Raw genomic sequence first — 21,537 nt, forward strand, 5'->3', positions numbered from 1 at the left:
GCTTTGAATCACCACAGCAGGGCTGCCCGTGTTCCTGAGGGACATTTATGGAAACATGTTACACTGTACGGGTGGTGCCACCAAACACGGGTGATTCATCCAAGGAAACCTGCCAAAACAGAACTGGGAAGCGGAGCCGGGTTTAACTGCACGCTCCCTGGAAGCTTCTGCAACATGTCTCTGGAATGTTCTCAGGAAGCGAGCGGCCTCCAAGAATGAGAACCACCTCATCTCCTGTCTCCCATCACTGTGGCATTCCTTCAGCGGGTGTGCGGGAAGAGGGAGCAACAGAGTCAGTGAAAAGCACCAGCTGGTCACCGCCTGGAGCAGTGAGGCTCAGCCCCCAGCTTCTGACACCGAAGCCTCGCCCTCCGCCCGCTGCTGCCGCCCCTACAGCCGAGAGGCTGGCTGCCTCCTGACGGCTCAGCCCTCCAGCCTGCCCTCACCCGGATGCCAGCTCTGGTCCCTGCCACTCCCCTGCACAGCCGCCTGCAGTGCCCCGGTGCCACCAGGACCAGGTCAGACCCCCTACTCGTAGACGCGCCCTCCGTGATCTCCCCTCCTGGGCGGCCGCTTCTGGGACCATGCTGCATGCAAGGGCCCGCCGTCCCCCGTGTCCACGTGGCAATCCCCTATCTACCCTTTAACACCTGCAGGTACCACCAACCCTGTAAAGTCTTTCCAGGTGGCTCGCATCCCTTTGGACCCCACCAGTTTCTGTGCCCATCCCACCTTGTACACATCCGTTTAACAAATACTTATCAAGCGCCTCACAGACGTCAGACGTGGGGCACGAGAGGAGCAGCACTGGCACAGCCCACGCACCACACGGTGCCCATCGCACTGAGCTGCAATCTTTGGCTGTCTTAGGACCAGAGCCACGTTCTGCTTAACTCTGGACTGTTAGGACTCAGCCCAGTGCCTGGCACATAGGCAGTCCCTGCTAAACACTGATTGCAAGAGTTCCAAGCAGCCACTAAATAGCTTTTACAAGTGACTTAATGATGGTAATAACAGAAACAGCAGGCACAATGCTTACTGAGCATCTACGATACACCAGGCACGGTGCTGAAGCCATCACGTGCACTATTTAATTCCAGAACATATTATGAACAAGGTGTTACATCACCCTTATCTTACAGAGCAGAAATCTGAGGCTCAGAGAGGTCAGGGACCTAGAGGATGGTGTCCCCAGCGCTGTCCAACAGAGTAGCCACGTGTGCCTGCTGAGCATCTGAAACGTGGCTGGCACAACCGAGAAAAGAATTTTTAATTTTGCACAATTTTAATTAGTTTAAACAGTCACATGCGGCTAGTGGCTACTGTGTTCAACAGTAGACTAAGCTGTCTCATTTGTAAAATGAGTAGATGGAGTAAATAAATCCCAACATCCTTTCCTGCTCTGAGAGCCTGTTCTTTGTACCGCTGGCCTCACTGCAAGGAAGGAAGCACAGACTTAGCAGGTGAAGAGAATACGGAGACACAATCACTTCTCTGTGAACACATCTATGAAATGACCAGCGTGGACGCTTTCAACAAGCACTGCCTGAGACCAACAGATACGCCAAGCACTGAGCTAGCTGCTGCAGGAGCCTCCAGACAGGCAGGAGCACCCCTGCAGAAGGGCACAGCCAAGGGCAGGAGACAGAGGAAGGGGCGCTGTCGTCAAATCCGGGTACAGTACAGACATAAGCAAAAAAGCGGGGACTGATGGCCGCGTGAACACAGGACCCAAATCAGACGGAAAATACGAGGCAGGTTTAGAAAGCCACGTGCAGCAACTTTTGAGAATGCAGTAAAGGGAACACGTGTTGGTAATCCTGCAGAAGGAAATACCTAGACTCCACTTATGTAACGAGCAGTCGCTACACGACTCGGGGAATTGCGTCGAAGCCTGTGAAAAGCTGGTGAAACTCCACGAGTATGCTAAAAACCGCTACACACTTTAAATGAATGAATGGTATGGTATGTACTCTGTGTCTCAATAAACCTGTATGTTTTTTAGAAGCTGGTAAAAATTAGTAACACAATATTTGGACAATCTGAAACCTTGATGTGAAAAGAAGTGCTCAGACAACCCCCCGGAAACCTCTGTGGGATGATACGGGGCAGGCCCCCCGCAAATGGACATCTTAGAATCGATGAAATGAAGGCCGAGGAGTGAAACGCAGGCAGGCCGACTGTGGACTCTGCCTGCGGCGACCTCAGCGCTGAACCGCACGCAGAACCGCATTTTGAGGCGGACTCATCTATATGCCGTTGCCCGGGCCCAGAGACCGACAGCTGAGAAGACGACATGCTGGGAACATACCTCTTCCAGGCTGAGCTGCAAGTACTCAAAGATCCTAAATGGATTTCTTCTGCATATCAGTCTCTTTTTTGGCGACAACTGAAGAGAAAAATAAAATACATACAGAACAAATGGAAGCACTACATGTTACCTGGAGGAGGGCGCATTTTAAAACAAACGTTTTCTTCTAAATTTCCCAGATTCACATTTGTTGGATTAATTCTGTTAAAAAATAATTTATTTATGTAGAAGAATAAGTTTTCGTTTTTCTACTACAGCTGACCCTTGAACAACCAGGGGGCTGGGGTGCTGACCCTCTGGGCAGTCAGAGGTCTGCACGTAACTCACAGCCAGCTCTGGCCCTCCACGTCTGCGTTCCTTCCTATCTGCAGATTCAACCCACCGCAGGTCGTGCAGCAGTACAGTATTTACTACTGAAAAAAATCCTCTTTCATAAGGGGACCCACATTCAAACCCATGTTGTTCAAGGGTCAACTGTATTAACATTTTGACTTAGTTCCTTTCTTTTATCGCCCATGAACTTTTCCTGCAGTTGTGATCATTTTGTTGGTCAGTTTTATGTGTTGCTTTTTTTCACCCAACTGCACCTCACGAGCATATGCCTAGGTTCTTAATGAGACTTCATAAACTCCACTCTAAAGGCGAGATATTTCTTCAAACGGGTGTTTCTCATGTTACTTAACTATTAGACTGTTTTTCACTTTTAGCTGCTACAGATGCTGGGGCAACTATCTTGTAGGTCCCTTAATGAAGTGGATCTAGTTCTGCGCCCAGGCTCCTCCTATGAGAGCTGCCCGCCCCACGTGAGCCCCTGCCCACCGCTGCACTCAAGACTGCGTAACTACCGTTGCATTTCTTATTCTCCCTGGCAAGGGAGAGAATGTTACTGGACCTGATTTACCTTATGTGTTATGTTATGTATTACAGATATATGTTATTTAAATATTATATATATATCCATATATTTTTTAAAGTTAAGCTATTCACAGACTTTGAAGTTTCAGTTGAAACAGCCCTCACGACTACTGAGCCCTCAGGGCTGGGACCCAGGGCTGGCTGGTGCCCTTGAAGGGTCTGCAGTGTGGGTCCTGCACCAGCTCTCACATGTCCCGGGTGCTGAACACGGGCCTGCTACTGGTTCCGAGTAAGGGACGTCCCTGTTGGCCAGCATCTCCTCTGGGCCAGACACAGATGGCTCTGGAGGAGGTGATCTCTCTCCTTCTACTTACGTCCCCACCTGGGGCGTCTTCCCTCTCACTCGCGTCACACACGACTTCCTCCACCAGCACGTAGTGGTGCTCAGGCCCTCTCTCCCTGGCTGGGACCAGATCTGCTCGTTGGCTGCTGTCCCCAGGCTGAGCGCCAAAGGGCGGGAGGAGAGCATCTTGTTTGCCGCAGTGGACGTGGGGCAGAGGAGCGGTGACCTCCGCCACGTGTTCATCGGAGCCGTGGGTAGGTATCGGGTCAGGCCCGGAGCCCTCCTGCAGGCGGTCTGATCGCTTGCTGGGATCCTCCAGATCACGCGACTTTCCTGCAACCCCATTCGTGGCAGAAAGTTTCTCTCTATCTTCTGTGCCTTCCATTTTGGAAACCATTTCAGAGTTCAGCTCGTTACACAACTGGCCCTCTTCATTCCTTTGCAGACAAAGATGCTGAAGGGGCTTCGTGTAATCCTCAAGGAGTCTACGCGCTGTGCTCTCATCCTGGCCTCGTCTTCGCATGAGGTTTGTGGCCCATTCCACGCTACGCTGATACCTGTCAAGTAGAAATTCTGTTAGTGACAACACTTAAATTTCAATATTTAAAAGACAGTGGAATGTGTGAAAAAGATGGGAAGGCAGTATGCCAAAATGTCTATAGTTCTTCTCAATGATGGGCTATAGGTTGTTTTCGTTATACTTTTTTGCATTTTCTAACTGCTCTGCGATAATTATCTACTACTTTTTTTTTTTTTTTTTTAAATCTTTGGCTGTGTTGGGTCTTCGTTGCTGCACGCGGGCTTTCTCTAGTTGTGGCGAGCGGGGGCTACTGTTCATTGCGGTGTGCAGGCTTCTCATTGCAGTGGCCTCTCTTGTTGCGGAGCACAGGCTCTAGGCGTGCGGGCTCATTAGTTGTGGCTCACGGGCTCTAGGCGTGCGGGCTCAGTAGTTGTGGCGCACGGGCTTAGTTGCTCCACCGCATGTGGGATCTTCCCAGACAAGGGCTCAAACCCATGTCCCCTGCCTTGGCAGGTGGATTCTTAACCACTGCGCTACCAGGGAAGCCCTATTACTTTTTGTTTTTATTACACAGCTTCATCTAATTTGCTTAATTTGAAAAAAATGACCCCAGTTTAACAAAGTGTGAAAATTTATGCAATTTAAAACTGGTGGACCAAATGATTTAGGTAAATTTAAAGAGAAAATGGCCATCCTTTGTCAGGGTTTGTTTTGCATTATTTTCAGTTTTGGATGTCATGTTTTCAGATATGTATCTCAGTCATAGCAAAAAGTCTTTGTTTAGTATTGGAAAGCAAAATGAGAATTTTAATAAACATTTTTCACAGTACAGTACTTACTAATGTCTCCACTGTGTATGGAAAGAAATGATTATAGTTACATACACCCAAGCATCTTAATAAAAAAATGGCCCTTTTTTCCATAATTTTCAAAGTATATTTTAATGAGAAAATACATGCTTAGTTTCTTAAACTTGAAGGCAAGCCCTGAACACTTCCCAAGTTACAAAAAGTTACAGGCAAGACAAAAGGATTCTGCCTATTGAAGCAGCGTCAACACCTGACAAGGCTGCTGGGCTGCGTCATGTGACATAAGACGCCACACGTGTGTGGAATCTGATCTGCAAAGGCGAAAGACATTGCAAAACTCAAGCACTTTTTGCCTCCACCTACAGCAATCAGTCTGCAAAGCATCGAAGAAGACACGTGGCTTGTGGGAAGACAGATGTCACTTTTCTCTTCACCTTGAGTATCCTGCCTGTGCATGGATGATGGGATATGTCATAGTCTATAAACTGATAATTACACACAGTGAAGCAAGGAAGCTGGCTTCTGTTTTTTTTAAAAATAAATTTATTTATTTTATTTATTTATTTTTGGCTACGTTGGATCTTTGTTGCTGCACGCGGGCTTTCTCTGGCTGCGGTGAGCGGGGGCTACTCTTCGTTGCAGTGTGTGGGCTTCTCATTGAGGTGGCCTCTCTTGTTGCCAAGCACAGGCTCTAGGCATGCGGGCTTCAGTAGATGTGGCACGTGGGCTTCAGTAGTTGTAGCTCGTGGGCTATAGAGCACAGGTTCAGTAGTTGCGGCGCACGGGCTTAGTTGCTCTGCGGCATGTGGGATCTTCCCGGACCAGGGCTTGAACCCGTGTTCCCTGCCTTGGCAGGCGGAGTCTTAACCACTGTGCCACCAGGGAAGTCCCATTTTGCTGTTTTAAAAAAAAGATCTGTGGCTGATTAACCCTGATTCATCAGAACAATCTCCAAGCTGTCCACACCCTGCTTATCCTACACGGGGATAAGCATGCAGCCCTATATACTCGGGACTGTACCTTAGATGTAAAGATTAAGACCTGGCAAGGCTGCTCTACAGCTACAAGGCAGGATGGTGCAGTGATTACACACGTGGACTCTGGTCCTGCACGTTTTGTGTTCAGCCCTCTGTCCCTCATAACTGGGTGACAAAGCCAATGACTTAACTGCTCTGTGCCGTTTCCTCACCCCTAAGATGGAGATAATAGTACTACTACCTCATAAGGATCACGTATGCACTCCTTTTTATAATCAGCATAAAACGTAGCTGCCCAGCGAGCAGCAGGGTGTCTCCTCTCCTGTATGAAAGGTACAGCCTCTCTCATGTGCAGTTAGAAGGACTTTCATATGAGAGATCTAAAAGGATCTATGCTCTTCATGTCACCTGTAACATTGGCTAAAGCCTTCATGGGTCTATGAATCTCCTGTGTCTGAACACAAATTTTCGTGTCATGTGTATTTTCCTGGGGAAGGGATCCACAACTTTCATCAAATTCCCTGATTTAAAATATGTGAAAGAACCACAGCATTAAAGGTTCAACAGTTCCCACTTTGAGCAGGAGACGTGGAACTGAGACAGAGAGAGAGTGCGAGCGTGCACATGCACACAGGTCCCCGCTCAGCTCTTCGCAGCAGAGCGGTCAAGGCAGATGTGAGTTCAAGCCCTCACTGTGAGCATGAGGTTCTCGTACCAGCTACGTGCCCTCCCCTCCAAGGCTCGAGGATAACTGTACCTGCCTCAGGGGGCTGTGCAAGGATGAAAGCAGAGGAGATATGTGAAGTGCTCAGCACATAGTAAGTGTGCAATAAATATTTGTTACTTTATGACTGTGGGATTTTTCGGGGAGACTGGAAAAACAAAATCATTTTGACTCAATACCTATTACATTTAAAAAAACAAATGACATTTTAATGGACGGAAACGTACACCTTAATGAATCGCTCTTCGGGAGCAGGGGCAGCCGTGTGGGTCGAGCACTGTGCCGGATCTGGGTTCTGGAGCTGGCTCTTCCGTGATTCTCGGCTAAGCCACTCAGCACCTGACACCTTCTGCTCTTCTGCCGAATGCCGGGATCACACCGCTTTCCCGCCTCTAATGACCTCAGATGTTTGTTTATGGAAGCTTAATGCAACAGCGGCTGCTAAAGCCTGTGGAAGAAAGCCTCTGACTCAGCCTGTGATCGACACACGGCAACGGGGCACAGAGCAGAAGCTGTCCTCTCACTGGCTGGCAATGCCTTAAAAAGTCCTGCTGTGATTAACCCTGAACACTGCTGGAGAAGCAGCAGAAAGAGAAGAGTAAAACGTACAAGTTGGAAAACATAAGGGGAGAGCAGGAGGAGGTGGTAGCTGCGATGAGAAGCAGCCAAGGGCCGGGAGACGCAGACCCGTGCCGGGGCCCCAGGAACACCAAGCGGGGCCATCTGAATACAGCTCAGCTTCTCAGGTGCCTCTGCCCTCAAACACACCTCGTCCATTTGCAGCGAACATCCTTCTTCACCTCTGGGGTGAAGAAGGCCAGTAATTACTGGTCTTCTTCAGCCCAGAGGTGAAGAAGGATGTTCGCTGCAAATGGAAGATTTGGGACCTCCGGCCTCCAGAACCGTGAGAATAAATTTCTGTTCTCTTAAATTGCCAAGTTTGGGACTTCCCTGGTGGTCCAGTGGTTAAGAATCCATCTGGCAATGCAGGGGATGCCTGCTCGATCCCTGGTCGGGGAACTAACATCCCACGTACTGTGGGGCAATTGAGACTGCACGCTGCAACTACTGAGCCTGTGCCGCAACTACAGAGCCCACGTGCCGCAACTACAGAGCCCACGCGCTCTGGAGCCCACGTGCCACAACTAGAGAGAAGCCCGCGCACCGCAACCAAAGATCCCGCCTGCCGCAACTAAGACCTGACGCAGCCAAAAAAAAAAAAAACAAAAACAAAAAATCGCCAAGTCTGTGGTACTTTGTTACGGCAGCCCTAGGAAACTGACGCAAGGGTCAATAAAATTCCTGGAATGTTGCACATTCTACAGAGCTTACCTGAGGGATGACCTTCAGATCGGGGGCGGGCGGCAGTCTCCCCCACCAAGAACCTCACATATTCAAACGGGCTTGCTGCCGTGTCATCTGTCCTGCCAGCCCGATCGGAATGCGGTTCTGAGGAACGGGCTTCTGCTGTTTCTGCATCCTAGTGTTGGTTGCAGCAGCCTGTCTACACTGCAGTCCCCAGTGGAATGGGGGCTCGGCCAGGTCTTCTCAGGCCTCACGCCGTCCCCAGCCGGTGGCTATGGCCAGAGCAGCCCCTGAGATCTCCCAGGTGCCACTGCCTCTAGGGCACTCCCTGGCCGTGGGGTTTCAGAGCATGAAAAGGAGCTGTCAGATTCTGTCAGTACGTGCCAGAAGCAAGATGAAGAACCACTGTAGGCTTGAGCGGTTTCAGAAGGCTTCATGGAAGAGTTGCAACTTGAGCTGTCCCGCAGGGATGACGAGCGTTTAGAATGAGGAACATTTACTCAACAAAATCCTACCAAGGGAGCGCTGGGTGTGGGGCTGCAGAGGGGAACCAGGCATGGTCCCTGCCCTCTGACAAATGACAGTCTAAGCCCCGTGTGTGATGTAAGGCACAGCGACAGGCGCCAAGGCAGATTCTGCGGGGGCAGCGGCGGAAAGGGCGGCGCGCAGGCGCTCCAGGAAACTGGCACGTAGGCTGGATGTGCAGGAATAGCCAGCGGCACGCGTGCCGGGGAGCTTAGGGAGCCGTGTTCTGGGAAACGCGAACAGCACAGACAAAAGCCCAGAGGAAGGAAGGATCGTGGCTGTGTGGGGGGTCTGTGTGAGAGCCTCTGGGAAAGCGGCTTCCTCTAACCCCGCAAGTGTGGAGCGATGAAGGACAGGGCTGTTTACGCCCACACAGCGCAGGAGGCCAGCTCCAAACCTAAGTACCTTAGTGCTTACAGACAACATACGTTACAGGATTAGCGTTCATATTTTGGAAGGAATTTAACTGGCAAAGGTTTTGGTTTAGGAGTATTTTTAAAAATAAACTTAGTACAATTCAAATATGATTTGATTCACATTAAATTCAGACAAAATTTTCAAGGACACACCTACTACTACTACCACACACACACAAAAAAGGTGTGGACAACCACACCAGAAAAGGCTACCTGAAAACAGATCTGATTTAAACCATAATTTTGCCTAAGGTCAAAGTCCACAAAGACTTACTTTTTTGACGTGATTACAGGCATGTCTGTCTTCATATCTGCAACAACAAAGAAGTTGTATTAGTTTAGACAAATTTTCCTTAAGGGGGAAAACACTGATAACCTAGAAAAGACAAAGAATTTCAAGATTCACAAAATCTCACACCTAGAAGGCTGATGAATCCTGTCCAAGCAGCCAAACAGGTGCTTTACACACCATCACTCCCTGCACCCACGCCCTGGCAGGCGCTGCTGACCCGTCAGGGCTCTTGCTGGGCTTAGATGTGACCTCGGAATCCTTCTCAACACTCCAGCTAAGCAGCGACAGCATGGAAGGGGAAACTCTGCCACCTCCGAATGCTCAGGCCCTCAACTTCTAGGCGAGAGTACCGAAGCCCTAAAGTTACACACTTTACCCCCGTTCTCCGTGTTCCATCAAGCATCTTCTGTGACAGCTGCTCACATGCGCCTAAGGAAAGGGATGTTGAAGTAGATCTCACGGCGGTGTTAGCTCTGGATGTGGGTTTGGGAGTTCCAGGCTCTAGTTCCAGCTCTAGGCATCTGGCTGGAAGAGTCTTTCCGCGTAAAATGTTGACCAGGTCACTAACGGTGTGGGTTTTTGTCCTGGTCCTCCCTGACCCTGCCTTTGGGCAGCTCATCTTTCCTTTCCCATACTCGGCCTCCTCTCTGGTGCTCTAAAGGCCTGGAATTGATGATGTTCGGCTTTAAATTCCTAGGGAGGTGAGTTCACAGACTCCTATCTCCTTAGTAATTTGACCTAAGGAGACCTCCCTCCTCTGGTAATTTAACAACAAGCTACAATTTAGCACGTTTTACTGACAGCCTTCCATGTGCCAAGGACAAGATATACAGAAGTAATAAAGCAAATCCCCTCTCCTTGAGATACTCACACTCTAGTTGGGGAGACAGACCAGACATGACTGATTCTAACCCAAGCTGATTCTAACCCTTCCTGAGCAAGGACAGTACGTATTGTAAAGGGACTGGCTTACTTTACCTGGAAGGGTTAGGAAAAAACACAAAGGAGAAGGAGTAATTGAGTGGGGCTCTGAAGGATGAGTAAGAGTTTGCCAGGCGGACCAGGGGAAAAAGGCAGAGGACACCATGCACAAAGGCTGGGGATGGCAAACGCATGGCAGTTTCACACATCGGCCAGCAGCCCAAGGTGGCCGTGGTACCAACGAGTAGAAGAGGGTGGGTGGAGAGGGGGCAGAAGATGAGGTTGAAGCCAAAATGTTGCAATGGACATTTGAGATCTACTTCCTGAGGGCAGCCCACAACCTTAATCTCTGTTTCCTTGGCCTAAATTCATTTCCTTCAAATTTCTACCCTACTTAAAACTTAGTTACTACATAGATCAGGAAAAGATTCTCAACTGTTAAGACCATTACACTATTTGAAAACTTTCTATTTTTGGGGGGCCCAATATTAGTAACTGCTGAAGCTGGGTGATGGGGACAGGCAGGGTCATTATGCTACTTGCTCTACTTTTTTTCTCCCTTTTAAAAACTCTATGGAAAAATTGAAAACATACAAAAGTAGAGAGGACAGTATAATAAATTCCCATGTTCCCATCACTCAGCTTTAAATTAACTCACGGCCAATGGTGCTCCACCTGTTCTTCTGCCCACTCCCCTGGCCCCCAGATTACGTTGAAACAGATCCCTCATATCACTTCATCTCTAAATGGTTCAGTACATCCACAGTCACCGTGAGAACATGCCCGGGCTGGCCTGTGGAGGACGACATACCCGGTACCCTCCCCCCCTCATCCCGCTTGTGGCCATCCTAGATCGGCTGACAGCCACCCAACAGACAACCAGACACCAGTGAGTCCAGCTACATCCATCACTGGACTTCTAATAGTGCAGCCAGTGGACCCATAACTAACCAGACGGATGAGCACATCCAGCCTAGATCAGTGGACCGACCCAGCAAACCCGGAAATTCAAATGAGCAATCTGCTTGCTGCTGAGAGCCACTGAATTTTGGGGTGGTTTGTTAAACAACACTGTGGCAGGAGATACAAAGTCTATCCCATTAGGACTGAACAGTCAAATTCCCACGTTTTAAAGTCACTCAAAATAGCTTCCTCTGTGGCTACACCACCTTGTTGTCATGTAATACATTTACAAGGTTCCAAGGTCAAATCTATAGTCCCACCTCTCTCTCCATCCTGTTCCATCCCCTCGACCACAGGCATTAAAAAAAACTATGATTTATCCTTCCTTACATTTCAAAAATATATTTATATTCCCCTCCCCCTAGATAAGCCATAGCATACTTTCCTTTACCTTGCTTTCTTTGCTGAGAAATATATCCTAGTGATGGCCCGCTCCTACCTCAGCTCCACAGCGTGTCATTATATGAATGGTCTATAGTTCATTCAGCTGGGATCCCCACCTTCCATGGACATTTTGGTTGTTTCCAGTCTTTTAACATTAGAAACAGTGTTGCAATGAATAGCCTTGGGCTCTTTCTTTTCATATTTTTGCCAGCGTATCTTTAAGATAAATTCCCAGAAGTGGAATTGCTGGGTTAAAAGTAAATGCATATATTGGGCAACTGGATATCCACAGGCAAAACAATGAAGCTGGACCCATACCCTACATCATAGAAAAATTAAATCAAAATAGATCAAAGACCTAAACTTACGAGCTGAAACTATTAACCTCTTAGAAGGAAACACAGGGAAAATCTACACAAGCTTGGATTTGGTAATGGTTCCCTAGTATGACACCAAAAGCACATGAAAAGAAAAAAAAAAATTAAAACGATAAATTAGACTTCATTAAAATGAAAAACTTTTACCACTTCACACCCATTAAAATGGCTATCATCAAAAACAAAAACAGAAAATAACAAGTGTTGGTGAGGATATGGAAAAATTGGAAAACCTTACGCATTGCTGGTGGGAATGTAAAATGACGCAGGTGTTATGGAAAACAGTTCGTGGTTCCTCATAAAATTAAAATAGAATTATCATATAATCCAGCAAGTCTACTCCTAGGTACACACAGAAGAGAAATGAAAACGTATGTCCACATGGAAACCTGTATGTGAATGCTCACAGCAGCACTACTCGTAAACCCAAAAAGTAGAAACAGCCCAAATATCCACCTTTGGATAAATGGATAAACAAAACAAAGTATATCATACAATGGAATAGTATTCAGGATAAAGTTCTGATAAATGCTACAGCATGGATAGACCTTGAAAAAATTATCCTAGGTGAAGGACACAAAAGGTTTCCACTTATATGAAATATTTAGAATGGGCAAAATCAAAGACACAGAAAGCATATTAAGGTTACCAGGGGTTAGGGGGAGAGGAGGATGGTGGGGAGTAAATGTATATATGATTTTTCGAGACAGTCAAGTCCCCTCCGTAACGGCCATACCACCTGCACTCCCACCAGCAACGCGTGAGAGTGTTTCTCAGGGGCTCACCAATGGGGCACATTGTCAAACTTTCTGATTTCTGCCACTCTGATTGCTGAAATGGTATCTCAGTGCAGTTTTAATTTGTATTTTTTCTTGCAATTAGATGTTTTAAAAAATCCTTTCTAATTCTGTTTTAACCTGCTGGTATTGGTTATATAATTACCATGAGACTCCCTTAGAAAAATACACCCAGATGAAAGATTTATAAATTAAAGAGGAACAGCAAATGGGAACCATATACATTAGTATGTTTTAACAAATACATCAATGTCATGGTTAATTTCTAGAAATAAAATATAAAACCCACCTTGCATATAGGTGAGGAGCCACTTAATTACTAGTACCTTCCACGTGCACAGGACTCTGCTGAGCAATGCTTAACAACAGAAAAGCCTAAATAACACTTTCGATAATTCCAGAAATTAGACGAAACACATTTTCACCCATCATAGGAACCCTTTCACCTTGATTAGAATTATTCTAGTTGCCATTTTTACCAGTAAAATTACCAGTGGCACGTTACTTCTCCTCTAGAATTTTACTGTATAATCTGGTGTTAGAGCCAAAAATGAAGAAAAAGATAATTTGCCAAAAGAACTGAATGTTGCACAAGTTTACCTTTCCATTTGGCAACCAGCTTAGGATCTGAAATTGTGAAGTTTGGACGGCTTCTGGACAGGATACCTTTTCCAAAATAACCCTTCCGGGAAGAGAAAAAATAGAGTTAGTTCAGGATTAGTTACCAAATTTTTAGCTGAGGGAGAGTAACTATTTGAGTTAACAAGAGAGTCACTGCATTTTTCACAGCTTGACATCTTCCCTCTGATTCCAGATAATTCACGATTACTGGTGAACACCTTAGCGTTTTCTCTCTCCGATCGTTTGAAGGGAGCTGGGAAGTTTCCAGGGCACCTCATCTGTCTCGTGAGTAGTGGTCTCAGTCCCGGTCTGGGAAGCTGAAGGTGAAGGGCAGGCAGAGGCAGGATGTCCTCTGCACATGTGGACCAGGAGCAGTGGCCTAAAACCTGGAGCCGCGTCCCCCAGGAACAAAAAGCTTCTCGGATTCTCTTGTACGCAGAACTGAAGTACTACTCTTCTCCTTCCCGCTGACTCCAGAAACATTGATTCCCCACCCCCCCCATTCCTTAAAATTAGAAAATATTTAAACCCATAGAAAACTGAAAGAATAATAAAATGAACACCCTATACCCTCCACCCAGATTGAACAATCAGAATAAATCACGTGTATGGCACTTCACAAAGCCTCCGCTTAATGTTACATATTGCGAATGGGGAGGAGACTGTACTTGACCCCTGGTCAGTGCCAGCCACTGTACCCCACTTTGGGAAGGTGACTACAACATGTATTTTATATAAAATGTCTAGAGAAGACACATGACAGAAACAGGAAGCGGATCAGGAGTGCCTGGGCTGGGAGTGGGGACAGGGGTGAAGTACAGTGAGCACCAGGGAACCTTCTGGGGCCGTGGGGACTGTGACGGTGGCCGCACAGCTCTATGAATTCATTACAGTCACTGCATCGTGCACTTACAATGGGTGAATCTTATGGCTGTAAATTATACCGCAATAAAGCTGCTTTAAAAATGCCTCCAGGGGCTTCCCTGGTGGCGCAGTGGTTGAGAATCTGCCTGCCAATGCAAGCGACACGGGTTCGAGCCCTGGTCTGGGAAGATCCCACATGCCGCGGAGCAACTAGGCCCATGAGCCACAACTACTGAGCCTGCGCGTCTGGAGCCTGTGCTCCGCAACAGGAGAGGCCGCGATAGTGAAGAGGCCCGCGCCCCGTGATGAAGAGTGGCCCCCGCTCGCCGCAACTAGAGAAAGCCCTCGCACAGAAACGAAGACCCAACACACCCAAAAATAAATAAATAAATTTATTAAAAAAAAAAAAAATGCCTCCAGTGTTGAATTGGCTATGGGGGAAAAAATAAGCAAGCTTCCAATCTCATCCCAAACCTATCGTTGATGGAAAAAGCAAAAACTGGAACTCGTCCTCATGTAAGAAGAGGTCCTCAACCAGGAGAGCGAGCAGAGGACATGCTGAAGCCCCATCTGGTTTGTCCAGAGCCAGAACAATCTGCCACCCTACAGTCACCTCTGGGGATGGAGTGGCAGTGAGAGGGAAATTTTTACTTTTTACCCATTACATTTCTGTAAATTGCTTGAATTTTTTTTTTTTACAATGCACATGTGTTGCCTTTATAATCAAAAAACAAGAAAGGTCAATGCACTGACCCAGCTTCACTGACGAAATGTGGGTTTGTGGCTGGGAGTTGTCCTCTGGGCTTATGGCTTCGGGGCACCTGATTCTGTTCCTACATTGGCCTAAACTGCAAGGAAAGCACATGGGTCATTCATGGTTTGTTTCTGGGGGTGGACGGGGAGAGAACGGCTGGCTCAGGGCTGTCAGGAAGCAGCAGAGCTGAGGCTGCCCGCACATACCTTCCCATAGAGCTGCTCCATATCTTCTGCGTTCCTCACAATCACATTGTTGTTTATCATCTCGGCCCGGAATATTCTAAAGTCCTTCTTAGGACCACACTCCTGACCGAAAGGGATCGGCAGAGGAGACTCATAGCTCTCATACACTCTTCTTTTCCTCTTTGGGGGACGGAAAACTGCCTCTGCCATTTTCCAAGGTAACTGTTCTTTAAAGACTGTAACAGGGAGAAAGAAACAAGTCAATCAATAACTGTACTGACCAAACATGTGAGTACATTTATATCCAGGCTCAGAAAACCTTGTGGTCTGTGGGAAAAATATTTATAAAGCAGTGAGCAAAAGGCAGAGTAACGAGAAGATTTTGTTTGAGCAGCACAAACCCTACCCACCCAGGGCATCTCGATTACTTCCCACAACAATGCCGTGGTACCATTTCTCACTACAGCTGACGAGACTGAGGCCTAGTGACAGGTCCATGGTCACAATGCTCCTCGTGGGTCTCCTGACAGCGAGCACAAGAGGATTTCTGCCCATGAGGATTCCTCCCATCCTCTCAAGCGGCCGACAGACGTTTACCGAGCACCCACCAGAGGCTCCCAATCATCAGAGGTGCTAGGGATAGAAAGAGAAAACCAAAAGGACCCTGTCCTCAGAGAAGTAAATCTAGTGAGCACCTCCTTTCCCAAAAAAGGACCTGAAAATATGTTCCACACATTCGGTCAATCATCTCCCAGTTTTTCGGGTAAATTAATAATAGTAACAACAACAGCAGCAGTCATCATTTAGGGGTCTACTCCTCAGCACCAAGCGTGAGTGGCTAAGAGCAGCAAGTGTCAAGCCAGGGTGCAGGGATGGGAATCGGCTTCACCACTGCCCAGCTGTGTGACCTGGGGCACAAGTTACTTGATCTCTCTGTGCTCTGGTTTCCCCATCTGCAAAACAACGATAAATACAGACTCCATCTTATAGTTTAGACCCATAGGAGCTTAGAACAGCCCCGGCGCGCAGCACTGACTGCTCTGCACGTTCGCTATGATTACTACTATGGCGCTATTGCTATTAGCGCTAAGGACACCGTGTGACAGATGAGGAAACAGAGCCAGGTTAGACAGATGTTGTCAGAGGCCTGGAGGGTGGGGGCCCTGGATGACCCCGGGTCTGCTGCACGCCCAAGGCCACGCTCTTCCCTCTGGGTTCCGCTGTGAACACAGGCAGCGGCTGCCTCCTCTTGTTGGAAGGCTCACTGTTTCCCCCGGTTAGGGGCTGGAGGGTTACAGAGACTTATGGAGAATTACGGAATTACCACGCGCCCAGCACTACGAGGGAGGAAAGGAAGGCGAAGCCAGTACCTCTCCCTTCCAGGCCTTACCCTCAACCCGAGGAAACAAAACAAGGACAAAACGCACACAGGCTGCAATTCAATAATGGCTGGGGGAAGGAAGTCAAGTTGAGTGCGTTGTACGATAAAGACAGAGAGCCACAGCAGATGCATTTGACTCAGGAAAACTCAACCACATGCAAGGGGGAAACGCAGACAGTGCAGGGGACTGGGTCTGGCGCTCCGCTCGTTGGGCAGGTGCCCTGGAATGTGACAGGGGACCTGAATCTGCTGCGCCCTCAGTCCCGGCTCCGGACCCGACTTACACGGACAGCACATCTGGTGCCTGAAGATACAGTGGAGCTGTATCACACACGTGTTTAGCCTCCATGGCTCCAAACCCTCACAGGGGAACAAGTACGACTGATTATTTAGGCGCCTCCTGCACTCAATACCAGCATCCTGTTGGGCAAAGGATGTAATCAAGCCTGAAACAGCCAGTGAAGGCGGCGAAAGCTGAGGCAGGAAGCTGAGTGGCTTTAAGGGTTTACGCCCATTAAAAAGAAATCAAAAGCCTTGTCCAATGTGTAATGATTCCTTTATCCACCCTCCCAAAGATGTTGAGGAATTAAATGAGGACAAAGAAAAACAAAGACCAAGGAAGTTAGAGACGTTGATAAATCAATTACAAAAGTAACAATAAAAAGTAAGAATCAGCAAGTTGGAACCGTCATAGAATTGCCAAAGTATTCCCAGCAGCAAAATGCTAAAATAATTTAATTTCTAAATAAGAGTCCTTCAATGGAATTAAATAATGAGCACAACTGTATGCATTTTACATACATCTATGTGTGTGTGTATATACGTATATATATACACACACACACACATACATATCGCTATATAACATTCATAACAATACTATGTACACCACATGTTAATGGGCAATTAAAATTTCCTCCCAAGGGCATTTTAAGTAGATTTTCACTTGCCAATTTATCACTCAACCCAAGCAACTACAGTCGACCCCTGAACATGGGATTTAACTGCATGGGTACACTTACACCCAGATTTTTTTCAAGAGTAGATGCTACAGTACTACACTACCCACAGTTGGTCAAATCCACAGATGCAGAACCTCAGATATGAAGGAACCAGGGATACAGAAGGCCAACTATAAATTACACTCAGATTTTTGACTGCAGAGAAGGTCAGAGCCCTGACCCCCTGCGTTGTTCAAGGGTCAATTGTATTGCATTTAGCATTCAATTGAAGAAACGGCAATTTGTTCTAAAAATTAAAATGCTGTTGTATTGGGCTTTTTTGAGGCAGGATGCGGGTCTCTAGTGAGGCACCTTCTAGGGATTTCCAGGAATAATTCGAACTTTTATGATCATTGCACTTTTATAACTTAACTTTTGGCTAGTATTTGATTTGTATATATTACCTTTGAGATTTTTAAGAAAGAGAAAATGTTTAATGGCTAACTTCAAGAACTTCCAATTAAATTCTCTCAAACAAGTGAAAAAGTTCTGTTTCAATTTGCCTGGTTTGTTTAGGATTTTCCCTTTCAGATTGCTATTACACTCTAAAAAAAAAAAAAGGCAAAAATGAGCTATGACACTTGATGGCAAGAACTCTGTACTCCAACCCAAGTTTGCATGACAGAAGGTTCCTGCCACAAAAGATTCCCAGTTTTCCACAAACCCTCAAAATCCCAGTTTAGTGCCACCTCTGCACATGTGACAGCAAGCATATCAAGAATTTGGCTCTTAGTAGGCCTTCCATATATGCAAAGCTGCCATTACGATCATGTGGCTTTCAACACCCCACGTAAAGCTCCCTGAACCCAGTTTCTTCATCTTCAAATTGAACAGAACTAGAAAACAGTCTGGAAGCCACTCAAATGTTAAACAATAAGTAACCATATATTCCAGCAATTCCACTCCTGGGTAGGTAAAAGAAAACTGAAAACACGTTCGTACAAAAATTTGTACATGGGACTTCCCTGGTGGCGCACTGGTTAAGAATCCACCTGCCAATGCAGCGGACACGGGTTTGAGCCCTGGTCAAGAAGGATCCCACATGCCGCGGAGCAATGAAGCCCGTGTGCCACAACTACTGAGCCTGCGCTCCAGAGCCCAGGAGCCACAATTACTGAGCCCACATGCCACAACTACTGATGTCCGTGAACCTAGAGCCCGTGCTCCACAACAAGAGAAGCCACCACAATGAGAAGCCTGTGCACTGCCACAAAGAGTAGCCCCCGCTCGCCACAACTAGAGAAAGCCCACACGCAGCAACAGAGACCCAATGTAGCCAAAAATAAATAAATTAATTAATTAAAAAAAATATGTACATGAATGTTTACAGCAGTATTGCTCATAACAGTCAAAAAGTAGAAACAACCAAGATGTCCATCAACAGATGAATGGATCAACAAAATGGGCTATATCCATATAATGGAATATTATCAGCAATTAACGGAGGAATGAAGTACTGACACAGACTATAACGTGTGTGAACCTTGAGAGCATTATGTGGAGTGAAAGAAGCCAGTCACAAAAGACCACACATTGTATAAGACCATTAATATGAAACGTCCGGAACAGGCAAATCCAAAGGGACACCAAGTAGATTAGTGATTGCCAGGTGCTGGGGGAAGGGAGCTATGGGGAATGACTGCCAATAGGTATGGGGTGTATTTTGAGGGATGAAAAAGCTTTACAATTAGATTGCAGTGATGGTGTTGGCAGCATAACTCTGAATATATTAAAATCACTGAATTGTACATTTCACAAGGGTGAATTTTATTGTATATGAATCACCTCTCAATAAAGCTGAAAAAATTCAAGAGGACAAACCAGAAGATCTCTCGTGTCATAGTTTCGTAGAAGAGTTGCCTTGTGCAGAACTTGGAAGGGAAAGCAGGGGAGAAAGGATTGAGTTTGTTATTCTCCATATCTGCAATAGGCATTTAAGAAATGTTTCTTCAGTGCCAAGATAGGAGACCAGCACGATGGGAGATGAGATGTGGGATGTGAGTACAATTACAACAGCTAACCATCATTGGGAGGTACAACATGCCAGGCACTGACTGTGCCAACGCTACACACGTGGGTACCACTACCCGCATTTCACAGATGAGTAAATGGAGGCTTAGAGAGGGCAGGTCATTTGGCCACAGCGCCACAGCTGGAAGATGAGAGGCCAGTAAGGCAGGGAGACAGGGCACGGTGAGAAGACTGGCTTCAAAGAGGACCCGTGTCTGAAGCACACACAAATGTATAGGAAGGACTGGGCCATCGGTCAGGGGGTTGGGGATGTGAAGGCTTGATGCCTGTGCAGCTTCTCAAGCCGGGAATGACAACTGAAAAGATTAAGAGGGAATTCCCTGGCAGTCCTGTGGTTAGGACATGCGTTCACTGCTGAGGGGCCGGGTTCAGTCCCTGGTTGGGGAACTAAGATCCCACAAGCCACTCGGCAGGGCAGAGAGGAAAAAAAAAAAGTTTAAAAGAAAAGATTAAGAAAATTAAACTGGGGTCACATATAAAAGTGGCTCTCAAGGCTTGGCTGCCCTTAGAATCACCTGGGGAAATTCTGAAACTTCCAATGCCCAGGCCTACAATTGTACCTACAATTACATCAGAAATTCTGGACTGGGACCCAGGTGATTTCAATATGTAGCCAAAGTTGTCAACTACTGGTGATAGGATGGCCTATTCAAACTCAATGCCAACAGCCATCTCCACTGTACAGATGAGGAAAGGGACTCAGGGGTTGACTGCTATGCACCTGTAAGGAAGAAGCTGTTACTTTTCCTTTTCTAAACCTGGGCATACCAACTCGAGGCACCAATAGTGTTAAGTACATTTACTTTTCTATCAAAAGCAGGACTTGTTCCTAATTCTTCCCTTGAGCGGATAAGCTAACACTTTTTGGGTGTTCAGTAAATGTTTATTCCAAACAAAACAAAGTAAAACAAAAAAGGGGGGAGGTAGCTTCATTTAACTTTCCAACCCCGTGGGCCCACCTTGCCAAACCAGCCTGGTTAAAACCTCCCACTCAGCAAAACTCACATTCTCCCAATTAAAAAACCGTTGAAGCTCCAAATGCGTACCTCCTGGGCCAGGGGAGGCAAGGATTAAAGGGAGAAGGCAAACAATCCTGCCTCTGGGGAGCTTTCAGGTTAGAACCCGAGACTAGACATGTAAACAAACGATAAACCTTTGCAAGCTGTTGTGAGGATTAGATGGGTAATTGTGCGAAGGAGCCTGGTACTGGGCCTACCATGTGAAGTGCTAGCCCGACGGAAGCTGTAGCTGCAACTAATGATCAAGAACTGTTAAGGGCCCAACAAACCCGCAACTCCTTGTCATTACGCATCCCTTTGCTGGTTCCCTAGAGTGGCGCCCCCAGCAACCCTACTAGCGGCTAAAGCTCCACTCGGGCAGAGCCGGTGTCAGGTGCACCTTGACGTCCTCTGCCCCCAGCAATGGACGTGGCGTCAATGTTTCCAGAAAGGACATAAAAAAGAGGGCTACAGGTACACGGAGAAGGGGAAAGGGGCTAATTCCGGTGGAACAAGGAAGCCAGGCCCCGCGTCCCGGCCCAGTCTGGTGCGACTCTGAGACCCGGGGAACTTCTGTGGGCCGTTTCCGCTCTCGCCCCGGAGGGCTTTCGAAAAAGGCGATGTCTCCTCCCGCGGCGGAGACCCCCACTTGTGCTGCGGCACCGCCCTCAGCGCCCCGGGACACCACCTGCTCCCGGACCCCGGAGCCTTACCTTCCTCTGCCCCACGCGCTCGCCGTTACCCCAGCAACGCCGGGCGGGGGGGCGGACACCGCTGCCGTCAAGCAGTGCGGCCGCAAAGCCGGACGACTGCGCAGCCGCAGAGCCCGAGGGAGGGCCCACCGGGTGTTTGCGGAGCGCACCTGCGCAGGGTCGTAAGGCGGGTCTTCGGTGGGTGCTGCTGGTTCCTCGCGAGGTGTAAGGCAGAGGCGGCGCGTCCTCTTTGCTCCCTTCCCCGCGATCGTAGCGATACCCCCCTGCACAGATGCTGTTCTCGTTTAATCCCCACAACAATCCCGCAAGATCCATTTTACAGATGAGATCTAAGTTACTTATCCAATGTCACGTAGCTGGGAGGTATTGGAGTTAGAGTGATAGGACTAGACTCAGAACTCAGGTCTAAGGACTTTGGGTCCTCGCCCCTGGGGAGATGGGACTCTTGAAGCGACCGGACTTGATATGAC

At 47.5% G+C, this 21,537-nt stretch overlaps 1 protein-coding gene across 4 annotated transcripts in view; it reads right to left on the minus strand.

The window, feature by feature from the left end:
* Positions 1-21,147, minus strand: part of TSEN2 (tRNA splicing endonuclease subunit 2) — a 38,156-nt gene extending 17,009 nt beyond the window's left edge. Inside the window, exons 1-7 of one of the 4 annotated variants that reach the window (XM_082345911.1) lie at positions 21,068-21,144; positions 15,354-15,576; positions 14,965-15,179; positions 13,120-13,201; positions 9,060-9,096; positions 3,541-4,066; positions 2,312-2,389 (exon numbers count right to left, since the gene is read on the minus strand). In XM_082345911.1, coding sequence (XP_082202037.1) covers positions 2,312-2,389; positions 3,541-4,066; positions 9,060-9,096; positions 13,120-13,201; positions 14,965-15,179; positions 15,354-15,513 — 1,098 coding nt within the window. In that variant the 5' untranslated portion in view covers positions 15,514-15,576; positions 21,068-21,144. Of the gene's footprint in view, positions 1-2,311; positions 2,390-3,540; positions 4,067-9,059; positions 9,097-13,119; positions 13,202-14,964; positions 15,180-15,353; positions 17,543-21,067 lie in introns of those variants that run through there. The other 3 variants (XR_014232393.1, XM_082345913.1, XM_082345912.1) reach the window with 3 other exon arrangements.
* Between the last annotated feature and the right edge of the window lie 390 nt (positions 21,148-21,537).

This window comes from Balaenoptera borealis (assembly GCF_965194805.1).
Source record: "Balaenoptera borealis genome assembly, chromosome: 12".
Classification (NCBI taxonomy): domain Eukaryota; kingdom Metazoa; phylum Chordata; class Mammalia; order Artiodactyla; family Balaenopteridae; genus Balaenoptera; species Balaenoptera borealis.